The 27,618-nt window shown below is 31.2% G+C and overlaps 1 protein-coding gene and 1 pseudogene across 1 annotated transcript; both read right to left on the reverse strand.

The window, feature by feature from the left end:
• Positions 1–443: 443 nt before the first annotated feature.
• On the reverse strand, positions 444–3,008 carry LOC131594881 (uncharacterized; annotated as a pseudogene).
• A 20,901-nt stretch (positions 3,009–23,909) lies between these two features.
• On the reverse strand, positions 23,910–27,215 carry LOC131594332 (leucine-rich repeat extensin-like protein 4). The gene has a single exon (XM_058866432.1). The coding sequence runs from the start codon at positions 26,894–26,896 to the stop codon at positions 24,545–24,547; it is 2,352 nt and encodes a 783-aa protein (XP_058722415.1). The 5' UTR covers positions 26,897–27,215; the 3' UTR covers positions 23,910–24,544.
• Positions 27,216–27,618: the final 403 nt, after the last annotated feature.

Consider the following 27,618-nt stretch of genomic DNA (forward strand, 5'->3'; position numbering starts at 1 on the left):
ATAGAATTGCAAATTATATAGCTCCTACGGCAAAAACAAAAATGAAAGAAGTCATAACCATATGAAACATCATTTTCTTGTGTTGGCTTCTCACTCTTCTTTAACTATAAATTAACTATATTTGTTAGTGTTAGATATGTATTGCAGAAAACTATATTAAAAGTCAAATTTGATTTTTATATTTGTAACAAACCTGGTAGGATTTAGAATCTATGCATGTTGAAAATGTTGCAAAAACTATTGCCAGTATTCCAATAACAAAACTTTGCCAACAGTTAATGTCACATGTCAGTAAATATTGAAAAAGTAATGTTAGATAATGTTTTAAGCAATGATGTCAAAAATGAACAAACTGGTTTGACCAAGACCCGATTAGTCTCTTCCGGTCGTTCAACCACGGTTGATTCAAAATTCCAACATTAAGTTTGAATTTGAGTAGAGCATTAAATAAGAAATATTACAATGATGTTTAGCCGGTTAGTTCCGGGTATAATTCCTACCTTCCGGATGCATTGATCTCCTTCGGGTTCACTGCATGCACAAATATGTATTAACATTCATATGCCGTCAAAATTGATTTTTATCACCGCAGAATCAAACATTACGATATTCTTACCTTCTAATTGCACACCAACAAAGAAAAACAACATACATTCCCATCAACCCTGGACTTAGAAGTCCACCATTTACCTATTAAGAAAGAAAATTTACACATGAAATTATGATTGTAGAAAATGTGAGTTAAGCATATAAAATGAGATTAAAATAAAACTTACTTTTGGGTGAATAGATACACTTGTCATGAGTTGGAGAAGTACTAAAACCAAGTAATGAAGAAAATGTTGAGAAGACATGATGATATTGGTGCATACTAAATGTACATAAAAATTATTCCCACCAAACATATAAAATATGAAGTTGTTGCAAATATCATCACATGAATTTTTCTCCACATGAATTCAATGTTAATAATGTAAATACCAATGATGAACTTGCATATTAGTTTATTAACATAGAAAATCTTACAATCTTTCTGCATATGTTTCAGATGCAAAATAAACATTAAGCCAATTAATGAAGCTGGTTATGCTTATTAGTTGAATTAGGAGGAAGACCCTGAAAAAGATAAACAATATAATCAATCATATATCAATTTAAAATAGTAATAACAATATGGTTTAATCATTTAGAAGAGAATGAAAAGTATACCCACCCAACAGATAACAAATCACACTACGGTGGTCCTAATCTTTCTTGGTCTTTCCTATAGATAACAAATCACACTAAGAATTCATCAACATCTGCTAACCCTAGCTTCTTAGAGCAACACAAATATTTTGTTGGTGCCGTTAACAATGTGTGTCATTCCGATTGAGTCAAATATCTAAGTCTGGTGCTAAAAGGGATAACTCACTATCTCTATCTTTAAATAAGAATATTAGCTCGGATTAGAGACTTCCAAATAATTTTACTATCTTGACAAGCAAGAATCTAATAATTATAATAAGGACAACAAGTAAAACAAAGTAACAACAAGTAAAGTAATTATTATGTTAGAAAAATATCAATTTCTAACAACTATTATATATCACCACTAAGTCACATACGCGCGTGTGTATATATATATATATATATATATATATATATATATATATATATATACACACACACACGCGCATGTGACTTAGTGGTGATATACGCGTGCGCGCGTGCACATATATATATATATATATATATATATATATATATATATATATATATATATATATATTTTGTGTGTGTGTCAGTGTGTGTGTGTAGGTTTCATTTTGAATCAGATCCCTGAAAAGAGAACATTGTGAGATTTTATGACCCAAAAATCCATGATATTTATAGAAACCTCGTTTCTTCCGTTGTTCTAACGGATGAATTTTAGAATTAGGTGGTACTATCTTCTGGCCATCTTTTACTAATAAATCAAAAAATTTGTCACACTTGGTGACGTCAAAAGTATATGTTTTCTTTGGGAGTTTCTCATTTTTGTCTACTTCGACAGGGTTTTTACCATTTGAAGGAGTGAGCAATTTATAAGAATATGGCGGTGCAATCATTTAGAAGAGAATGAAAAGTATACCCACCCAACACCAAATTGTGCTACCTGCCTTGCCCAAAAGAAAAAGAAAAAAACTATAATATTTTAAAAATTGGATTGAATGTCTAACCAGAAAATCATGATTCAACTGCTTTAAACCACTCGAATAGTCAAATAACCAAATATTAAACGATATAGATTCCCAGTTCAACTGATTGAATCATCAGGATGGACGGTTTATAAAACATTTACAAATATATAGAGTTTGATTTTTGAAGAGACAAAGTTTACCAACCATAGAGTTCAATCAAAGGAGAAGGAAGTAAAAATGGAAAATTTGTCAAAAGAATCCATAGAACAATCTTTATTGACCACCATCCAGAGTGCCATTTATCTCTTGCTTCATTCAATTTAGAAGCTCTTGTAGTTGACCAAAACATCATCATAAAAAATAGCTTATCAAGAATTAAGGTTCACTTTCATGATAGAAAAATAAAAATCTCATTAGAGCCTTTCATCAAATAGATCATATGCAAATATATTTTTCAAGGATACACAGCAACCCATGCTCACTCTCAAGACACCATTTGCTCCCAAACACTCCTTTTCATCCTTGCATACTTGTAAACATGCGGCCGCATATATGGTTATGGTGCAAACTGATATATTTTGAAAAAATACATCTATAATTATGGTTGTGATGCGGTTGCAGGGTCATCATCATACCTTTGAGTTTTGTTAGTGTACTAATGCTAGAGAGTTCATCACGCGCAAACCATGCTAAGAGATTAGCAGCTGGAAATATAAGGCCATATACATATCTTGCCATCAAAATATTTGATATGTTATTGAATTGTTTACACCATGAAGAATCCTTTAGTCCCCACCATCTTTCTTTGTTGCCTTCTCCTGTCTCTATATTTTTTTTACGGCTGGAAAATAAAAGGTTCAAAAAAGTTTTTTAAAAAAAAAGCTATTAAAAGCAACCACCACTTCTTCTCTGTTCATTTATTTCTTCACTCCATGCCTATATCTTCTTTATCATAATTTTAAAACCTTCAAAACAACAAACACCTCTCTGTGTTTTTTATTTCTTTCAATTGCAAACAATAAGAGGAAGAGATTCATTCAGAATTTGTTTTTTTAAGGTACTTCCTCTTAATCTTTAATTTTATTTGTTCTATTTTTTTATGTCATTAATCTGTGGCCATTATTAATTTATGTTGTTGTATGTGCTCATCTCAACCATATTATATTTGATGAAGAAATATTCTCTTGTTAAATTGTTCTATCTTATTCAACAATGTTGTGGCATATTTGACTGAGCTGAAGTTTAACATTTTTTTTTTGTACTTAAATTTTTTAACCTATTTACACATTTAACCTTTCTTTTATATATATTTTGGAGTTTAGTGAAATTACTAATTAAATTATTTTCTGATATAATAATGTTAAGATGATAAAAAAAATATTTGAAATAGTCACTTGACTGTCAATCAACTACTTCATTATTTACTAAAATGGTTAACAGATGTTAAGTTCAATTTTGTTAATTTTTATATAAGAAAGTAGTAATATTTTACTTGTCTTTTTCATGGAAGAAAACTCTGGCACTATGAAGAAAAGTCCCAAAAGGTATAACTAATGATATGATAAAGTTGTTTCACTTTCATCCAAAAGATAATTTTTTAAGAATAAAAAGACAAAGACAAATTTTCTTTTAATTACATATTTAACTTTATTCATTTTAAATTATTGTGCAGTGTTTAGTGGAAGAAGACAAAAATGGAGACAAGAGAAGGAGAAAGTAACCAAGAAAAATGGTATAAACAATTCAAAAAGATATCAACCCCTTCGATGGCAAGATACATGTATGGCGTTATTTTTCTAGCTTCTAATATGTTGGCATGGTTGGCACGTGATGAACTAACAAAGCTTAAAGGTAAGCCGCATCGCAAATGTAATTATTATGTTATATATATTTAAATTATGGGTCGGCCCAACCAAAGAATTCGGAGAACACTTCAAATTTTAAAAGGCTTCAAACCAATATAAAAAAATTAATAAACATTCCAATTGCATTTTTAACATGTATAAATAGTAGTAATATTTACTAAAATGGTTAACAGATGTTAAGTTCAATTTCGTTAATTTTTATATAAGAAAGTAGTAATATTTTACTTGTCTTTTTCATGGAAGAAAACTCTGGCACTATGAAGAAAAGTCCCAAAAGGTATAACTAATGATATGATAAAGTTGTTTCACTTTCATCCAACATATAATTTTTTAAGAATAAAAAGACAAAGACAAATTTTCTTTTAATTACATATTTCACTTTATTCATTTTAAATTATTGTGCAGTGCTTAGTGGAAGAAGACAAAAATGGAGACAGGAGAAGGAGAAAGTAACCAAGAAAAATGGTATAAACAATTCAAAAAGATATCAACCCCTTCGATGGCAAGATACGTGTATGGCGTTATTTTTCTAGCTTCTAATCTGTTGGCATGGTTGGCACGTGATGAACTAACAAAACTCAAAGGTAACCCGCATCGCAAATGTAATTATTATGATATATATATATATATATATATATATATATATATATATATATATATATATATATATATTTGAATTTTGGGTCGTCCCAACCAGAGAATTCGGAGAACAGTTCAAATTTTAAAAGGCTTCAAACCAATATAAAAAAACTAATAAATATTCCAATTGCATTTTTAACATGTATAAATAGTAGTAATATTTACTAAAATGGTTAACAGATGTTAAGTTCAATTTTGTTAATTTTTATATAAGAAAGTAGTAATATTTTACTTGTCTTTTTCATGGAAGAAAACTCTGGCACTATGAAGAAAAGTCCCAAAAGGTATAACTAATGATATCATAAAGTTGTTTCACTTTCATCCAACAGATATTTTTTTAAGAATAAAAAGACAAAGATAAATTTTCTTTTAATTACATATTTCACTTTATTCAATTTAAATTATTGTGCAGTGTTTAGTGGAAGAAGACAAAAATGGAGACAGGAGAAGGAGAAAGTAACCAAGAAAAATGGTATAAACAATTCAAAAATATATCAACCCCTTCGATGGCAAGATACGTGTATGGCGTTATTTTTCTAGCTTTTAATCTGTTGGCATGGTTGGCACGTGATGAACTAACAAAACTCAAAGGTAAGCCACATCGCAAATGTAATTATTATGTTATATATATATATATATATATATATATATATATATATATATATATATATATATATATATATATATATATATATATATATATATATATATATATATATATATTTTAATTCTAGGTCGGCCCAACCAAAGAATTCGGAGAACAGTTCAAATTTTAAAAGGCTTCAAACCAATATAAAAAATTAATAAATATTCCAATTGCATTTTTAACATGTATAAATAGTAGTAATATTTACTAAAATGGTTAACAGATGTTAAGTTCAATTTTGTTAATTTTTATATAAGAAAGTAGTAATATTTTACTTGTCTTTTTCATGGAAGAAAACTCTGGCACTATGAAGAAAAGTCCCAAAAGGTATAACTAATGATATGATAAAGTTGTTTCACTTTCATCCAACAGATAATTTTTTAAGAATAAAAAGACAAAGACAAATTTTCTTTTAATTACATATTTCACTTTATTCATTTTAAATTATTGTGCAGTGTTTAGTGGAAGAAGACAAAAATGGAGACAGGAGAAGGAGAAAGTAACCAAGAAAAATGGTATAAACAATTCAAAAATATATCAACCCCTTCGATGGCAAGATACGTGTATGGCGTTATTTTTCTAGCTTCTAATCTGTTGGCATGGTTGGCACGTGATGATCTAACAAAACTCAATGGTAAGCCACATTGCATTTTTAATTCTGGGTCGGCCCAACCAAAGAATTCGGAGAACAGTTCAAATTTTAAAAGGCTTCAAACCAATATAAAAAAATTAATAAATATTCCAATTGCATTTTTAACATGTGTAAATAGTAGTAATATTTACTAAAATGGTTAACAGATGTTAAGTTCAATTTTATTAATTTTTATATAAGAAAGTAGTAATATTTTACTTGTCTTTTTCATGGAAGAAAACTCTGGCACTATGAAGAAAAGTCCCAAAAGGTATAACTAATGATATGATAAAGTTGTTTCACTTTCATCCCACAGATAATTTTTTTTTTTAAAAAAAAGACAAGTTTTCTTTTGATCATAAATTCAAGAATGTGATTCATTCCACCAATAAAAAATCTTCTATTCTGAATGATAGGTGGCTCGACAGCGGATAACTAATAATAAGACTACGATGTCAAACTAATCTTAAAATATATACCGATAGCATAACATAACATATGTACTTTAATGTATATTGTTTGATACGAGGTTCTCTAGACGGTAATTTATGATTCAACATAAAATTAAACAAAAAAAAAATACAAAAATCATTCTCTCAGGAAATTCTTATTTAATTTGGTCTCACCCAACATTGACTTTTTTCATTCTCTTTTTTGGCTATGTACAAAATCTTTGATAATATGCAAAAATTCTAAATTCTTATCATCTTAACATTAGTAATAGATTGACACTATTTTAAGTAATTTTTATCATCTTAATATATTACATTAATTAGTAAGTTCACTAGAGTCCTAAATAAATAAAAATTAAAATGTGTAAATAAGTTAAAATTTGCTAGTAAAAAAATTAAAATATCTAGTATTCATATATTTCCAAAATAAAATATAGAACAATTTAACAGAATATTTTTCATCAAATAATATGGTTGAGAAGAACACATACAACAACATACATTAATATATATATATATATATATATATATATATATATATATATATATATATATATATATATATATATATATATATATATAAAATATCAATTTCTAACAACTATTATATATCACCACTAAGTCACATGCGCGTGTGACTTAGTTGTGATATACGCGTGTGTGTGCACGCGTCACCACTAACTCACATGCGCGTGCGCATATATATATATATATATATATATATATATATATATATATATATATATATATATATATATATATATATATATATATATATATATATATATATATATATACACACACACACTATTAAATTAAGGTTATTTTAGTTTTTTTATATTTATTTAATTTTATTTTTTAGTTATTTAGTAAGAAATGATTTTTTTACCAACTTATTATATTTATTTTATTTTAATTATTTAATATAAAATAATGATGAAGTCAAGGCAAATGTCGGATGATTAGAGAAGACTCATTTTTGTTTTAATATATAAGAATAATGAGGATATATAAAATTGTGCAAATTATAAATATATATAAACACTCACTAAGATATTACAAAGTTGTGAAGTTGAAGATGAAGTTCTTCTTTAATTTTGTGTGATAGCGTTTTGACAACGTTTTGGTACTTTGCGTTAGAGAGTTGTTGCTGCTTCTGAATCAGAACTTCTATATATAGGCAGTGAGGAAATGTGACCGTTGGAAGCATTTAATGCTTTGCGTGAATAGTACACTATTACATTTAATGTTTCACTCTTTTGTCAACTACCTCGAGTCATGCTTCAACTGCTTTTTCTGACTTTGCCTTTTGTAGCTTCTAACGTTCCTTTTGTCAGTCAGACAGATTTGACGTTGTAGCCTTTTCATCTTGTACTTGCTTCTGGACTCAGACTATTAGAATAACATTAGAATATCAGAGTCTTCAGCTTTGGTGTAGATGCAACTTCAACCAACAGACTATGGAAGTGCTTTGGAGCGTGATACCATCAGATCTTCAAAGCTTTGCTTCTGACTGCCATCTTCTGATGCTTTCCAGATCATGTTCTGATTTCTTCAAGACCGTCTTCTGATGTCTGACAGGCCATGTTATGATGAAGTCATCCGGAACTTCTGGGTCAGTGCTTCTGAATGCTTATTTTGTGCATACTCTTTTAGACTTTTCCTGAAATGGAAAATATGAATAATTAGAGTACCACATTGTCTTATACAAAATTCATATATAATGTTATCATCAAAACTAAGAATATTGATCATAACATTTCTTGTTCTAACATGGTATGCCCCTAGAGTAGGTTGATTAAACCGAACTGGGTGAACAATTCTGTTGTGTTCTTTATTTTCTGCATTGTGTTATGTATTCCTACCTTGTCTTGTCTGTTTTATTAATGTCAGATCAGACGTCTTGACATCACTTGTGACATCCTGAGTCTGTCATACCAGAATTTCACTTATATGTTGTGATGTTTTGAGACTAAAATTGTGATTTCTACTTGTGATGTATCATGACTTGACTTGCAAAGTAAATGAATGATATATATATATATATATATATATATATATATATATATATATATATATATATATATATATATATATATATATATATATATATATATATATTGATGCGAACATGAAGTGTTGTGAGTTATGATGCGATGAGAAGTATGTGAGATTTATGAATTGGTGAAAGCATGATGTGTATGGCAATATTAATACCGGTGATGTCATAACTATATATATTTGAATCCTAATATACAATTTATCATACGCTCACTTATATGATTTGATATCTCACTCTTTCCTCTTATTCGCCGTTGCCTTTATATCAGTAATGTGCAGGTATTCGCGTGTGAAGATTTAGTTGTTGTTAATCGAGTCGGTTGTCGCTCTGATACGTAGCACTCGAGGGGAAGATTTATGATGTTTTTGATGTTGTTGTTTATTGTTTTATCTTAGCTGAATAAAATGTTATTGATTTAAAGATTGAGAACTATGATTCTGCCATGTTCTAATAAAAGAAGTTATTCTCTTTTGAAGAGTATTATATGCTGAGTATTTGTTTAATTAACCAAAGAAAGTGCTATGTATCCGCTAAATGCAATTAAGTGATTTGTTATGAAGTGAATATGTGACGCCTCATTTATTTGTGAGAAATTTTGAAACTCGAATTCTTAAATATTTATCGGGGTAGAAATGGGGTGTTACATCCTACATCTGAAGGACCATTCCACCCTCATCTAAACATAATACCATGATCTATTGTATCTTTCAAGAACATGAAAATCCATTTGAATATTTTCCGATGTCACTTAGTTGGTGTGAACATAACTTTGCAAATTTGACTTACCACTTGTGTCAAATATAGTGTACTGAAAACCATACAATATATTGAACAATTAATAACACTAGCATAATGCCTTTGATATATCCTCAACTTTTTCATTTGTCTTTGAACACTGATCCAAGAAAAGCTTAAAGTGATTCGTCGTTGGAATTCTTACAGCCTTAAAATAACTCATATCAAATATTTCTAACACATTTTCAACATAGCTTTTCTTAGAAAGCCATAACTTTCTAACACTTATAACATTGTTTTTCAACATAGCTCTTTTAAGAGTTGCATAAGTCCTTCAAGTCAAATTTCTATTCCAATAAAATTTTCAATTCATTTAAACTATTATCGACAATCATTATCTCATATATGAACAATAATAAAAAATATATAAAAAAAAAAAGAACAATCATCAAGAATCATAAACACAATTGTCATACTCACATCTATTGTAGTCAAATCTAAAACATGAATGAATCAAAACATTTGTATCATTTTCTTGAGACTACTTCAAACTATACAAAAATTTCTTTAACTTACCATTAATCCTCTTATGTTGTAAATATCATTTTCTACTTTTTGTTTGGATTTTATTAATTTGCAAATTTTTATTGGGAATAAATCATGTAACTAACCTTTTATTTTTTCTTTGTTGGTTTAAATTAGTTGAGGCTCTTTCATTGGAAAAACAGTATAAGCTCTTAAATTTAATTTGTATGCTTATTCACACACACACACACAAAAAAATTGTATGCTTCAATATTCATATTCATTTCAACAACAACAAAAAAAATTCTTTCACGTGTTAATATCATAACCATTTTTGTTTCGTCCTCTAATGATTTTAGTGCTATACGTAATTTATGAGGACCCAATGTTATGAAATAAAGGTTCCCTTTAATTTCAAAAATAGTGGATTTCATCACAGAAAGCACATTGTCCATCCATTATTATTTTTTTATATTATCAAAATGAAAAATAAAAGGTGTTCCATTTTAGATCCAATTTTTCTATATATATCAAGAATAGCAAAAAGTGATGCATGATTCTAACCATAGGGACAACAAAAAATGCAATTTAGAGATAAGGATTCTACACGAAAAGACATTTATGGAAAATGATATAATTATCAAAGTGCATATAGAATAGAATGTCAAAAATACTATTCAACTGAATAATTAAAATTGAATTCTGTATAGTATTGGTCCATATATCCACTATGGTTTGAAAATCTCATAAAAACATAATAAAGACAAAATGAGAAGTTTATATTTTCCAAAGTAGTGTAGCACATTATATAACGTGTACATGTATAGTTCCATACATAAAAAAAAAAATGTGGAATATATGAAGATGGCGTAGAAAATACGAGTTTGAATTTTTGTAATTGATGTTATTGTCTATTAGTAGTTGTTTTCAATCATTATTAAGGTCTACTAGTTAGTAGGATCAAATATGGGTGCATGAGAAAATGGTGCTATTATAAAAAATAAACATAAAAACTATCTAATTAAACCGACATGATTCAGAGGGAGGGGAAATGTATTTTTTTTTTCTATATGTGTATTGTTGGATTTAGATTAAAAATATTTAAATGTCAACATTTTACTCATATTTAAAAATCTACTCCTTCCTAATTTTATTTATAAACAAAGATTTTGTTTAGGTTCATTGAGTAGTGAATACATTAGGTCTTTTATGTAAACCAGATACATTTATTATCCAATAAATTTAAAAAAAGAATCTTTGCTTTTAAATAAGGCAGGAGAGTTATATGTGCAATACTAGACCTGAAATTTGCTATGCAGTTGGAATGGTGAGTAGGTTTATGAGTAAACCAAAACGGTCACATTATCAAGCAGCGGTCAGGATACTCAAGTATGTAAAGGGAACTCTGAAGCATGGAATTTTGTTTTCATCTGGAGTGTGAGTATCAAATGTTGCTGAGCTAATTTGCTATTCGGACTCTTACTGGTGTGGAGACAGAGTTGACAGAAGAAGCATTACAGGTTACATGTTTATGTATCTGGGTGTTTCCATTTCTTGGTGTTCCAAGAAGCAACCTGTGGTTGCATTGTCAACGTGTGAAGCTGAATACATTGCTAAAGTTTTGTTAGCTTGTCAAGATGTTTGGCTAATTTGCTGCAGTAGCTGAAGTTCAAGGTGATCAAACCATTCAAGTTGATGATTAATAACAAGTCAGCAATAAACTTTTCTAAGAACCCAGTGCTTCATGGGAGAAGAAAGCATATAGATACTAAGTATCATTTTTTGCAAAATCAAGTTTAAAATGGAGTGCTTGAGGTGGTTCACTGTAGCACTCAAAAGAAACTTGTTTATATACTGACCAAGGCTATCAAGACTGAACAATTAATCAATTTGAGGAATAGAATTGGTGTTGTTGATTTTAATTTGAATATGAATTAAGGGATAGTGTTAGTTGTAATTAAAATTCAAGCTGTTAAGTTGCATTTAATGTGCATTTGAGTTTAACTTGCATTTAAGTCTCATTTGTATTTAGCTTTCATTTTAGTTGGAGTATAAAAACTAAATCTCATTCAGTTAGTTGTAATGTTGTTGAATCACAATTTCAGAAATTGAGTTTGTTAGAAAGTTAGTTAAATAATTATTTCTCTCTCTCTCTTTCTCTTCTCTCTATTCTTTCATCTTCATCTTCAAGCTTCTTGTGCATCTATGGAGGTGTGAACTCCAATAAAAAGTTGGATAGATTGTGGAATACAAATGTTCCAATGAAGGTTCATATGTTTGGATGGAGAGTAATTCTCAACAAGTTACCATCTAGAGAAGCATTAGCTCACAAAGGAATTATTCAAGGAAAAATATTGATGATTAGGATATTGTATGGATTTGGATTATCGTTAGTGGTTTGGCATTAATGTCAAAAGACTTGTTCTGCAACTTTTGTTGTCAAGAGTGCTGCTGAAATGGCAATGTAGAGTTGGACTTAGGATTGCTCACAAAACATACCTGTTAAATTTTGCAGTGCAGGCCTAATGAAATTTCTTTTTTGTGTAAGATCCATTTATGCAAGATTGTAGTAGACTATTAAAGTTTGTTTTGAAAATTAGGTAGTTTGTAGCTGGTGAGTCTTTTGAATCAGGTAGCTAACTGAATTTGGTGACTTAAGTATGGTGGATTGAGTTGGCTTCCTGCATATATTGGAGTTCAGGAATGAACCAAATAGTTCAATTCCAAAAATTGTAAATGGCTAGCTATTTGTTTATGCCTTTTTTTTGGCAGTTACAGAATGTGATTTGCTTCAAGGTCGGATTGTCGGAGGCGGAATCAGTGTTGGATTATATCAATAATTTTTCTTGGTCTTGGCTTGCATCGTCATGTATTTTTAAACAGATGAAAACCGGTAAGAACATGTCAAAAGCGGTAAAAAATTAGTGAATCGACAATTTTGGAAAACTGATGGGTTAAATGCTTGCTTTTTTTTCCTCAGACATTTTAAAAAATAAAATTGAAATATAAATAGAATTTGTTCAAAATTATTTGGAACCACTCTCTCTCCTTAAAATTAAATTTATTAGAGTTAGACTTTGTCTAAAAATTATTTGAATTTGTATTTTGCACAATTTTGTTGTGTGTGTGATGGCTATGTTTAAAATTTGTATTTAAAGCATGAACATGTGAAACTATAATATTTTGAAATTATGAAATTTGAAGGTGTCATTATTTTTTTAGATACTGAATCATCTGGTTCAATCACTTTAATAACTATATAGTTTTATTATAGAGATCGGTTTATTCTACCAAGTTAACATGTTTAGACGTGTGGTTCGACCAATGAACCAGTAAATCAGTATCCTCACCAGTTTGACAAATCCTGATGGTGAGGTCTATGCAAAGTTATCTCATATAGCACACATTGCTCTAGGTGGATCGACATAGATTTTATTAGTTTGTTCATTATTTATCGTCACAGACATTATTTTGGGTTTGTATTATATTATTGACATTTTAACTTAACATTACATTACTGCAGGATGAACATAAAATAGCATAACATGAACATTGCTTAACATTACTTAACAAGAAAATAATAGGCTAAATTACCTCCAGGGTCCTTTAAGTTTTTTAATTGTAACAAGTCAGTTCTTTATATTTTTTTGTTACATTTGGATCCTTTATGTTAATTAACGCATGCACCGTTGACTTATTTCTAATTTATTTTGTTCTATTAGTTTTATTTTAACTTCTAAAATTCATATTAAATCCATTTTTGGTCCAAAAATTATGAAAAAATTTCTAAAAATATTTCCTCTCATTTTATACTTCATGTAATTTTATGAGAATTTTATTTTCTGTTTTACTATTTTTCTTTAATTTCTTCTTTTGTGTGCATTTTAATTAATTTAAAAATACATTTATGCACTAAAAAATTCTGAAAATTTTATTATATTATCCAATGATGCTCTTTGACCCATGTTACGTGACATATCAGTACCATTAATGTTACTTCAGCTTTTTTGGAAAGGATTTTGAGAAAAAGGTTAACAGTGTAGGCGTTAGTTAACATAAAGGACCAACAAGTAGCGAAAAAGGACTAACTTGTTACAATTAAATCATAAACGACTAACTTGTTACTATTAAAAAACTTAAAGGACCCATGAGGTAATTTAGCCAAAATAATATGAACAAAACTTAAACATTATTATATGATTCATAAAGTTTCAACATCTTTTTAGTATCATCGACCGATCCCGCTACTGTCACATCCACCTTGTTGGATCCTTTGTTTTGTATCAATGATATGTGTTCCACATAACTCTTAAATCTTCATAGGTCTTTAACTCAAATTTGTTGAACTTCATCTTTCCTTCGTTATTAATTGATGGTGAATGATAGTCAATCTTATTCACTCTTCAATTGTGTGGGTAGCGCAAGAGATTATCCGATGTAAATTTTAAAACATCAAGAAGGGTGTCCTCTATGAACCTAAAATCAATAGGAAGACTCATATCGTTGAAGTACACAAATATGAGATACCAATTTTAAGACATTGTAAGGTGTTTTTGTTAAGAACATATTAGACATATTATATAATTTTAAATCATTATGGATCACACAAAATTGTCGGTGCAATCACAACTGTTCAAAAATAACACTACTAAAAATATCCAGGATATCATATTTTTTTAAAATCCAATAAAGTTTTTGATACGCATAACGCATCAAATATTTCAAATAATTCGGTAAAATTCAATACCAATTTTTTTTAATAAACTACGAAATTTGTTGTGACAGAGAAATATTTTTACAACATATTTTTAATGAAAAAAAAATGAGAGAATTATTTTTAGTATTATAAAATATGTAGAGGTGTTAGTTCCACTTTAGGGGGTATTGTGATAGATTTCTTCTATGTGTTGGTTTCTTTTTTTGTAACAACCAACTGTTTGTTGTTTGGATGTATACAACGGCCCTAAACTATTGGGCCATAATAGGGTTGCACCATTTGTTAAATATATTATTTACTGTATTTTCTATGTTTTCATTTCAACATATTTAGCACATAAATATTAATTTTTAAATTCTTTTACTTATATACAAATTTTTTTATTAAAATGTGTCACTAAAAAGACATTACCTTTGATTACTTAGAAAGGGAAATAAATCTTCACAATTCTTTTTTCTTCAAATTTATGTCTAAAAGAACATGAAGAGAGAACAAGATTTTATTTTTATCATGTCATAGGTGTGATATATTATTAATCACCTTCACTATTAACTAATCTCCATAAAATTTGACTAATCACTTAATATGTAAATTTAAAAGGGTACAATATTTTTCTTTTTTTTTCCCCTTAACATCATTTTCAAAATAGTTTTTTTCTCTCAACATCCCTTTCAAAATTTCAGGAGGGTCCTAACCAAAAAAACAGCAACTAGGGTAACTGAAATGTGACTTTATCAAATAGATCCATCACTTGCGGCAAATTTAAACTGTCCTTTTTCTACTTCATTTAATTTTTTTTAGCACTATCTTATACACTGACACTTTTCTATTTTCACTTATGAGTATAATACACTACTCAATTATTGAAATAGTAAGAAAATAGAAACTGAAAAAAATAGGTTCATAAAATAGCCACAGCTCTTTGCTTGGAATATTATTTTCCAGTGCTAAGTTCTTTACGTGTCAGCATTGCATTTATATTTTGTGTGCCCATCAGTAATGAAGGCCTATGCTATGGTCAATAAAATTTACCTCCTCTAGAATGAAAAGTTATTTAGAGTGAAAAGTAACATAATTCAATTACTAAAGTTTTCACCAATAAGTGAGATATTTTATTTGTCATTTAAAGTGAATTGTTTTTATTTGAGACATAAAATTAATTTGATTGAAAGTTGAAACACTTTTTGTCCCTCAATAATAAATTGGTCAGTTAAGTTTTAAAAATATCACTTCATATTTGGTTTGTTAACCTTTTCTTATAAAACCTAAGATATGGAGAACATGAAACATTTTATTCTCTAAATTTTAGGGTAGAATAAGGTTTTTTATTATGCATCTTAACTGCTAAAATAACATCAAATGTCACACTGTCTTTCACCAACTTTGTTTATGTGTTAGATGAAAATGACAGATGTGATTTACTAAAATTAAATGATCAAAAGTGGTATTATTTAGTTAAACAATAAAAACTTAGTTTTGACATGGATGGGATGGATATGATGTTGATTGAAATTGATTTTGGCTTTTAAATTTGATTATAACTTTAAGACAGGATTTATAATTTTTACCTCAAATTGTATTTTATTAGTTATAAAATTAATTATTCAACTTATTTTTATGTGAATATATTTAAATATAAATTACCTTATATTTAACTCATTTTAATTAAGAATTTTTTGCATTTTCATTGTTTCAAAAAAATAAAATAAAATTGTTCATTATTAAAATATAATATTTTTTATAAACAAATAGACTAATACAAATTTTAGAAACTTAAAAATAAAAAATATTATCACAAATTAAACAAATCTAAATTTGCCAAGAAAAAAAATTTACATATCTACTTCTTACTGATATGTGTCTGATCACCGAACCATTCTCGTGGAAAAAAATTGAAAAATTCTTACTCTTATAAGTTGGGTGTTGATTTTGTAACTTTACTAAGAAAAGTGTACATTAACCCTCAGTCTATCTCTTTTTAATAACACAATCTCTTTCTCTTATATGGTTTCTCTCCAAATTTGTTACTTCTGTTTCAGTTCTCTCTCATAAAATAAACTTAAAATTAGGAAAAGTGAGAAATTTGGAAGTTAGAGAATTGTTTCCTTATAAGTTATAACTATCCCATATTAACTCTTATAAGTTAAAACTATGCCATATTGACTCTTATAATACCTAATTGACTATGAACACTTTTTATGAGACTATTTATATATGAATTTTATTTAAGATTAAATAAGTTAGTTGTTTCTCTTAAAAAAAAGTCTTTTAGACAGTATTTTTAATGTTTTTCACCTATGTTTTTGTTCTCTCATTCTCTCGTGTTAACGTTAATTAAAAGAAGTTAATGTGTCACGTCACGTGAAAATATTTTAGTGGTTGGAAGTATTACAATACTGATGCCGTAAAGGTGTTGACATTGTATGTCATATCGTTAAGATCAACATTATATTTGAATAAGAAATAGTTAATATGTAGCAAATGCAATATCTAAAGATCTAAACATGCAATTCTTCAATTTTTTCATCCTTTCATGATTTCTTGCATGAACGTTTATCACTTTTTAAACATCTTTTACACAAAATTTGAATTTTTTACGTGAGATGAATTAAATATGAATTTTTAAATAATGATTTTCCATGAAATAGAAACAAAACATACATTGACCTATGATTGAATGTTTAGCTAATATTTTGCAGGGACTTCCCTTGTAATATTTAAAAAGGATCTGCAAAATTTCGTGACATTTTGAACAAATTTCCATTTATTTTGATTTTTTCACCAAAACAAATATAAATATATTTTTCACGAGGAAACAAATCAAAATAAATTAAGGTATCTCTGCAATGTTACGAAATTTTGCAATTCCTCTACTTTTGTTGTCATAAAAATCTCTACAAAAAAGTTAGGTAAAAACATGATGTGAGTGCCTATGTTTATGTAGTTTCTGCCTCTTGAACGATTGATACTCCAAAAATCATAATAGATTGAGGCGTCTCTGAAATGCTGCGGAACTTTTTAATTACTTTATATTTGTTTTTTTAGAAATCTCTATAAAAAATAGATAAAAATGTGATGTGTAGGTCTATGTTTATGTTGTTTTTGCATCTTGAAAACAATGTGTTTATGTTTTTACTTTAAAAATTAAAATAAATTGAGACTGCTTTGAAATTTCACGAAACTTTACCAATCCTTTTATGCGTTATGATGGGTCCTTGCAAAATATTAACTAAAATTCAATCATAGACTAAGGTTTTTTTTTATCCATAAACAATTGACGCTTACAAATTTATATTTAATTTATCTTTAAAAAAAACTCTAATTTTTATAAAATAAAAAATATGCTTATAAAGTAATAAACTTACATGTAAAAAATTAAGAAAGAATGAAAAAAATTAAAGAATTGTTTGTTTGAATTAGATATTGAATTTTAACAAAAGAGATAAAATAATATGAATGAAAACCATTAAAAATACGATAATTTGAAGAAAAGAATTAAGACTAAATATGAATGCTATATATAACCCTTTTAAAAAAAAAAATTGTTGAATTCTACACTTCACATAATCAAATCTAAGATTAAGTATATGAATATATTATATTAAGAATTAGTTAGCACATTGTGCATATATCCTCATCAATTAATGAATTACCTACAAATATAAAAGAAATGGAATCTTTTGTCTTTACCACTATTCATTTTTCTTTTAGTATGAGTTAAATTGTGTACATCTATGGGATTACCTAAGGAAAATATTAACCAAGGTTTGGCTTAAATGTATCATATTGATACGTTAGGGTTAAGCCTAGCTAAGAGAAAAATAAAATATTCATCTTATTGTTTTAAATGTGTTTGTTTTTGTGTTTACCAGCATAAAAATTGCAAGTTTTTATGATACTATTTTTCAGCTTAAAAACCTCTTAAAATTTAACTTTAAGAAAGATAACGTTGTTTTAAACAGACAATAAGAGGTTCAAAATTATATAACATATATAAAAAAACTAGTGATAAAATTAAGATCTCAATTAACTATTTAGTTAACAATACTTTTCGTAAAAAGAAATATAAGTTTAATTTTTGGACTACTCAATCATTGTGTGTAGAAAATTTCCAAAAAAAAAAAATTATAGAAAAGATTCTTATAAAGTCAGCACATAATATACTCAAAAGGTCACAAAGAAAAATACGAACAGATTCAGAAAAGCAAAAATAAGCGGTAAGAACTTCAACGATCACCAGCTCCATCAAAGAGAAATAGACTAGGGCGCAAAAACATGAACCATCGTCGATAAATCAGAATCCTCCAAAAATAACTTACGACAACAATACTAAGAGAATCCAATCGAAACTCTCAAAGCGTTATTGGCTCCAGCAGAGGATAGGGCTCATACATCAATTAAGAAAAGATTCCAAGTAAGTCGGTGATCTATCAAGAAACCATTTTCACCCAAGGGAAATGGTCATATCTTACAAGTACTCCTCGTTTATCGTCCTACCTGTAAAAATGTTATCATTTTGGTATATATCAAAATAGTCCAAAGAATTAAATGCTAAACCGTGATAAGCCCACCTCTGATTAAAGCCAAACTCCCTATGAAAGAAAAAAATCTTAAAAAGCGAGATAGGATCTTTGGGTAGGACAACTACCCTTTCAAATCAACGAAAGATCAACACATTTTAGGGAGCCTAACTACACAACATATCATTCAGATTCTTGCTCCAAACAATTAAGGAAGTTAAAAGTAGCATAAGTCGCCTAAAAAATGGCAACATAGACATATGCAATAATGTGTACACCATTGATCCCAACAAATAACACCAATTTTCTCTCTAATGAAATGGTAATTACTCGAATAATGAGAAGATGATCATCTATCAAATACTGTTCATAGTCAAAGAGAGATTTCCTCTGTGAATACAAGATTACACTCAAAGATGTTTTTGATTCATGGCAAACTCAAATAAGCATTCAAACAACAAGACTGAAGCAGAAAACTTAAAGAAAAGCAAGCATTGATCACTCATAAGTCAACCCATTATGTGTATATGTTTATAGGTTGCCTCAACACAAGCAAAACAAGAAGAATGCAGAAAAACAGCAGTTAGGTCGACCTACCATCAACCCAGGTCGACCTAAAATGGAGAAAAACTCATATGTCCCTGCTAGGTCGACTCACACATCATTTAGGTCGACCTAAATTGATGAATTCTACATACCAGCCTGTTAGGTCGACCTACACATCAACTAGGTCGACCTAATCTGTGAAAATGTCCCCAGAATGCATCAGAAGAGGATTCTGGTCGACCTACTCCTTCAACAGGTCGACCTAACTGGGAGCAAAATTCTGCAAGCTCTGTTAGGTCGACCTAAGCACTACAAGTGGTCGACCTAACTGATCAAGAAAGTTCAAAAATCAGTTTTTCTTGCTTCTAACTGTTATGCAATCATATATATTGTACAAGGGTAATTATTCAAGCAACACCAACGACTGAAAGATACACAAACGCTTCTCATCTTCGTTCTTCATCATCTCCAACACAATTACACATAATCATTCTTGCGTTGCGGGTTAGTGATGAGTTCGATAACGTCCATGGAACGGAATTGAAGATTCCTAGTGGGTGAAGGTTTGTGGGGTTTGTTGGTGAATAAAATCTGCGGGTTTTGTCCTCCACGACGGGTGGTTCTTGGGGGTTTTTATCAAGAGGCGTTCATTGAGGATTCGGCTGAGTGTAACGATTGAGGAACGGGGAGTTCAAGGAATCAAGACACTGCAGAAGGGAATCAAAGTGAAGCTCTTGGATAACCTTGATCTGGCTCAAGATTAAGGGGGAAGAAGATTCAAAGGATCGACATAATTGGTTTATCGTTTATCGCTTTGTTATCTTCTTTGTATATACTACTTTCAACATTAATGAAAGATTACCCAATTTCAATTTGGAATTGGGGGCAGACGTAGTCGTAGCGAGGACGATCGACGAACTGCCTAAACAAATATCGTGTTCTTGTCGCTTTTACTTTCTCTTTTACTTTCTGTTCATAATTGGTTATAAGTGCAAAATTGATCAACGATTCAAGTGTTAAAATTGTGAATTAAAGTTCTGCACAAACATCACAATTCACCACAACTTGAATCACTATCAATTTGAACCTATCACCAAGTGTTTGTGTTTTTGCTTAATCCAATCTTACTGCATTGCAAATCAAAGTTGTCAATCTAGAAGTTAATTGGATTTCAGTTGTTAAACGTATTGGTTAGCTATCATATTACTTCACCATCAATTCCACTTACTCTTTGGTTTTGAAACACATACGACCTTTGCAATAGCAGTCCAGAATAGACGCAAGTCGATTCAGAACCGCTTTCGCTCGAGTCAGTAGAAAAATCCTTAAAAACTTAGTGAGATCTATTCACCCCCCCTCTAGATCTTTAGGCCAGCGTCTAACATCCTCCACAAAAAGTCATAGACCATACATTCATCTACCAAAATATCAATCTCATCTAGCTTTGTCATAGACCATGTTTTCATCTACCAAAATACCAATCTCATCCACCTTTCTTTTTTATGGTTAGAAATAGAATAAAGCATGTTAAATATAACTCTAAAAGAAGTATTACCTAACCACGAGTCATCCCTGAAAGAGGTCTGCATTATTATACCACCTTAAGCCTCGGACTATCTACAAATCAATTAGAGATATCGTATGCTTTAATTTCTAGAAGAAACACCTCAATCTCCACCAACTAGACATCCACCGAAGACTAGTCACCCTACCCCCCTAAGAAAGACAAGATGTCATTATCACATATATAGCAAATAAAATGACCCTTCAAAGGCTAGAGGCTTCGAAGATCAACCTCCACCGCCATTTACCTAATAACATATGGTTAACTAGGCGAAAGTCGCGAATGCCAGTACCACCTTTCTGCTTTGGTTTGTAGACATATGAAAGAGAATGATTATTCAGTTGTCGAGTCTCGACTTAAAGATTAGTCTCCTAGTGAATCGAAAAAATTCAAACCTTACAAATACCTAAGGACATCTATTAAGATTAAATAACCTAATTACATTGAATGGCATTATTGTTACGATTAGATAACTGATATATCACACTAATGTTTTAAACAAATCTAAATTTTACAAAAATTCATTATTGTATTAAAATTTTATATCATATCAATAACTCTAGCAAAATTTTCCTAAAACTTAAAATATTTTTATACGTTTAATAAAAATCTATAAAATATTAATTCTGATTGATCTCAATAAAATATAAAATTATATAAAATTTCAATTTAATATTCAGTTTATATGAATTTTATATTTATTATAACATTACCTAATTATTAATTAGTATAATTTGATTATCTCTCCTATATACTCCATATATATGAGCATTTTCTTTTTTTCTTGCTTGAAACATAGACTTGTCTGTTATTAATGGGTGTCAATATCATGAGAGTCACTTTATATGAAAATGTCATTAAATATACTTGACCTAATTACAGGCTGTCCTAGAACCCTAATTAAATGGTAGTTATATTCCGGTTGAGGCAATAGAACAAGTCAACTAACCTCCCAACATAAATTTTTTCATTGGATGTTGGTTGTGGAAAAAAAAAAGAGCCTTTACAGCCCATGTGAGTTTATACATGGAGGGGCCCTTTTCATTTACATTAACATCACTATACCTTTGATGGTGGGATATGCTTTTGCATTTTTGATATTTTTCCTTTCATCCAAGGGTTACAAATGCAAGTGGAAGTTGTTTGCTTTTAGGTTTTTTTTCACTTTTTTCCTATTCCCTAACTCAAAGGTTATTGGAGAATTAATTTAAAGGCGATACCCGCCAAGGTATATGGAACTTTCATCACACTTACCTTGGTTTCCATAGTTGAGAAAGTGACTAGAGGTCCAAAGTTGTTCTCTAGGTTTTGGAAATTTTAGAAGGTGAAGTCTTTTTCTTTTTTGCTTTACTAGGTGTGCATATTAAATGGTGTCGTATGGAATGTTTTCGATAAGCTAGGGTAACATTTTCCTGCATCTTAATTTAAACGCTTCATGAAGAGCGAGTAGAAAAACACACAATGAAGGAACATGGATGAATGAACATGCGATTGGTTGCTTGTAAAGATTTATTGCTCCTATTCAAACATGTGTTGTGGGAATCAAACTTTGGTCAGTTCACCTATAAGTTCAATGGGGATTATCAACTAAACCATTTTTATTTTGAGTGCGAGTGATCAAGTTCACATGATCTTGAAATTAAGATGGAACCAAATGCCCCTTGTAATCTCCTTAATTTGATTGGTTAGAGGTTCTTATTCACCAAAATAGGCTTCAAAATGTTAAGGGAGGGAATTAGTAGAGTATGATTTTAGTTAGTTGAATTATAAAGTTTTACTTTTATCTTGCCTAACTTCACTTTTACTTTTATGAGTTGATTGGTCGAAGTTTCCACTCTAAGGTAGAGGCAGAAACAAAGAGACATATCAAATAAAAAGCAAAAGGCAAAAGCTATGTCAAAAACACATAAAATTATACACTATGTCAAGAACATAAACACTGTGACTAATGGTAAATTAGTGCATACTATACTATATTTAACCCTATTGTATGGACACTTGAACAAAGACATCTAAATTAGTGCATACTACTACATATGCATATTGTATCGACGCCTTTGAACAAAGATCAGACACCTTTTAACAAAGACAAAAACGAAACTGACACATGTAATTTCATTCATTTTCAAATTCATACCGGTGTCTAAGTTGGTGCTAAGTTTGTATTCCGAAGAAATAAAGGGGCTTAAAGAGGAGAATTTTGAACCTAACGTTGATTTCAGATTTCACAAGCTCAACAGTATTTATGATCATAATTCAAAGGATTAAAGTAAACAAAATTTGAATTCAAATCAAGACAAACGGTGCACATGGAGTGCAATCTAAAACGAATTATAATATTAACCAAGTGCAAGAAAAAGGCTCCATTAACAATTAAAGCGTATGAGCAAAGGTTCTAGGGATGGACATTAAGGTCCCACCACCATTGAAACTAAGCTGTTGAAACTAGACAGTGGTGGAGACCTCGAACGAAGATTGAGGACAATTTCAAACTACAAGTACCATGATTGAAGGACTAGCTCCACCTTAATTATTGCTTTGAAAATTAAACATATAAACATCATAGGAGTACTTATTTCTTTGTTAACCCTTCCACACGTAGGTAAGACCGTAATTACATGTGTCAGTGTCGTCTTCCACACGAAGGTAAGAAGGTAAGAACGTAATAACATGTGTTGGTGTCAAATGTATTATGCATCAATGCCCATTTCGGATATATTCAGTTCAAAGACAGATTAGAGATGGAAAAACTCATAAGATATGGAAGGTGAATGCAGATAAACATAAAAGTGGCAAGGGGAAACAAAAACAAGCATACAGAAGATGCTGATAGCAGAGACACTGATAAAAGGAATAACCTCAATTCAGAAAATCAATACAAGTAAAATGTTCATAAAATTATACTATAAATTGCAATGCAAGAGAAACAAAAATAAAAAAATAAGTAAAAAAAAAGTATGATATAAGAGACAATAACAATAAACTCCACAAACAAGAATAGCAGCAGTAGCAGAAAGTGCCACACACTGATCTTTGCAGGCCCTGAATTATGGTGTCATGGTCTCCAAATTCATTCATTCCCATAGATACATGTTTTTCCTCTGAAACCTAATCTTCTTTCTCAGCCATTTTTATTACACAACTTGAATATTCATAACAATTCAAATCAATATGGGACAGAGACATTTTCCTCGTACCTATATTACTCAATCCACCATAACCTCGTGTTCACCATTTTTCTTCCCTTTTATATCTATTGACCCACAAACAAGGACTAACTTATGTTGCTTCCTGACACAAAACCCTTCTAGGTTTTCTCTTGGTTTATTGTAATTTGATTTGATTTTCCCCTAAGATGCGATGAGCATCGCATTCATGCATGCATATGACTGAATTTGATAAAAATGTGAACTTTGAAGTTTGTTATAAAGGTTGGTGGTGGAGAGGGTAAAGGAGTAAGAGGAGAAGTTCTCAAAAGAATTAATAAAAGGGTGGTGGTGGCGGTGATGCATACGAGACTCCAAAGACTGGTGGTAATGGCCCTTCATATACAGGTGTTGGTGGTGGTGGTGAATTGTATTGAATTGGTGGTGGAGGTGAAGAATAGACTGGTGATGGCGGTGGTGGTGATTCGTAATGAACTGGTGGTGGAGGTGATGAATAGACTGGTGTTGGTGGTGGTGGAGAGGCATAAACTGGTGCTGGAGGAGGGGAGGAATAGACTGGTGGTGGTGATGGGGATGGTGGTGGGAGATAAGGTGTTTGATAGGGTGGTGGTGGTGGTGATTGTTCTTCACAAGGAGGAGGTGATGGAGGTGGTGGTGGGGGTTCTATACAAGGTGGTGGAGATGGTGGTGGTGGTGAATGGACTGGGGGTGGTGGTGAGTGAACTGGAGGAGGTGGTGGAGGTGATAAATATTGATAAACAGGTGGTGGAGGAGAGTGCGGTGGGGGAGGCGAATGAGGTGGTGGTGGAGGCGAATGAGGAGGTGGTGGAGGTGACTGAGATGGTGGTGGAGGCGGTGAGCTATAATAGTAAGGTACAGGCGGTGGTGGGGAGAATACAGGAGCTGGTGGAGGTGGTGGAGGTGGTGAATTGGGTGGTGGAGGTGGCGGAGACCTAACACAATAGGGTGGTGAAGGACTTGGTGGTGGTGGTGAGTTAACTGGAGGAGGTGGCGGTGGTGGTGGTGGTGGTGGTGGAGGTGGTAGATAAACTGGAGGAGGTGGTGACGGTGGTGGGGGTGAAGGTGAGGGTGGAGGTGGTGGTGGAGAATACACTGGTGGAGGTGGTGGTGGTGGAGAAGGTGGTGGTGGTGATGGTGGAGGCGGGGGTGGTGAATAAACTGGAGGAGGTGGTGGTGGAGGTGAAGGGGGAGGCGGTGAGGGAGGAGGAGGAGGTGGCGAATATACTGGTGGAGGTGGAGGTGGTGGTGAAAACACAGGCGGAGGTGGAGGTGGTGGTGATAATACTGGTGGAGGTGGTGAAAACACAGGCGAAGGTGGAGGGATAATAACCGGTGGTGGTGGTGGTGGAGAAAGCACCGGTGGAGGAGGAGATTGTGGAATAACAACAACAGGTGGAGAAGGTGGTGGTGAAGGCAAAGAAGGAACAAAAGCTTTACACCTAAAAGAGCTGCAATCAATAGGGTGAGACAAAAACGACTTACATTCCCTCGCCGACCGTTGATTCTTTCTCGCCGGCAAACAGTTCCGTTCATCATCAAAAGCCGGTAAACCCAAACACCGTGGCGGTTCGCCGGAAAAGAAATTATACGAGTAAGTAAAGTTCTCCAAATTCGGCAACTTACAAATACTCTCCGGAATCTGACCAGAAAGCATATTATGCGCCACGTTCAACTGTTCCAACCCCACCGCATTCCCAATCGCCGCCGGCAACGGCCCCAACAATTTGTTAAAACTAACATCAAACACCGTCAAATTCTTCAACAACCCTATCTCCGCCGGCAAACACGACTGCAAACCGTTGTTCATCGCAATAATCTCGTTCAAATTCGTCATGTTTCCAATCCCCGCCGGAAAACAACCGTGAAAACGGTTATTCGCCAGAACGATAACCGAAACCGGCGAATTACCGAAATTATCCGGCAAATCGAACACAAACCGATTATGATTGATGAAAATCGCGTCCAAATCTTTATCAAAAAGCGCCTTGGGAACCGTACCTTCAAACTCATTAAATCTCAGATCTAGAAACTTCAACAACGGTAACCGGAGAACAACCTCCGGGAACTTCCCGGCGAAGCGGTTATTACTGAGATCCAACTCGAACAAGATTTTCAGCTTCTCGAATTTATGAGGAACCGTTCCACAGAATCTGTTGGTATTCACATGGAAAAGAGCAAGATCGGTTAACAAACCAAGCTCCTCCGGCAAATATCCGGCGATATCACAGTGATTTAGATCGATTCCGGCGACCGTTTGGATCTGACGGTTATCCAATGCGGGTGCACAGAAAACATTACTGTACTTGCACACATTGGAACCCACCCAATCAACGGTGCAATTGTTTGGATCAGAAAGAATAGCTTGTTTCCAAGCTTGTAACGCCACGTAAGCGTTTTTGATGCGGTCGTTTTGAAAAACTAGAGATGGATCCACCGTAACATTTTCACCTCTATCACCGAACTCGTCTCTGTAGTAAAGAAGTTGTCGATGTTTGATGTACATCGTTTCGGCTTCCGTGAGGGACCCATCTGAGACATGATACGATGAAACAACAGAAGGGAGTAGTGTGGTTAAACCTAGGAAGAATGAAAAGAGGAGAACAAAAACACACGACGGATTCGAATAATGCTGTTTTCTCCTCATCTCACATGAGGCATCTAGAAAAGAAAACACTTAAGAGAATGTTAAATAGTTCTTCTTTTTTAGTAATGGATTTGAAGTGGTTCTTTGTGAGATCTGAGGGAAATGGATATGGAAAATGTGGTATGGTTAGAGAGATGAATGTTTGGTTGGGAGAGAGGTGGAGAGAGAAGATGAAGAAGAGTGAGGTTTTGTTTTGGGATTATAGGAAATTTGGAAGTGTGTGTGAAGGTGTATATGAGTGTGAGAAGAGAGAGAGTGTGTGAGAGTGGAGATGAAATAATTCATCTAGGAGACAGCTAAATCACAGCTCAAAGCCCACCAGATTCTCTTTTTTTTTCTTTCTTCTAGGCTCACCTTTTTTTTATATTCAATGTTGCTATTTTTGGTTTTTTATTTTTATTTTTATTTTTATTTTATTATTTAGCTCTTATTTTTATTTATTTTGTCAATTTTATGTGGTTGACAAAAAATGCAAGACTATAAAATTCTCTTCATCTCAGAATAACTTATCTAATTTATAGATTTTATAATATTAAATATATAAATGAAAGAGAATTTTTTGTTAAAGTCCTATTTAATATATAGTATAGTATTTAATTAAGAGTAATTCAAAAAATTCACCATTTTAAACTTACTTTTTATTCATAAATAAATTGTTTTAAGATAAATAAAATAATATATGATTATTTTTGTCAAACTATATATTTTTTATTTATATAAAA

Source organism: Vicia villosa, linkage group LG4 (genome assembly GCF_029867415.1).
Source record: "Vicia villosa cultivar HV-30 ecotype Madison, WI linkage group LG4, Vvil1.0, whole genome shotgun sequence".
In the NCBI taxonomy this organism is placed as follows: domain Eukaryota; kingdom Viridiplantae; phylum Streptophyta; class Magnoliopsida; order Fabales; family Fabaceae; genus Vicia; species Vicia villosa.

What these genes read in the sequence shown, in the direction of transcription:
- LOC131594332 (XM_058866432.1), bottom strand. Translation starts at nt 26,896, where the DNA reads ATGAGGAGAAAACAGCATTATTCGAATCCGTCGTGTGTTTTTGTTCTC.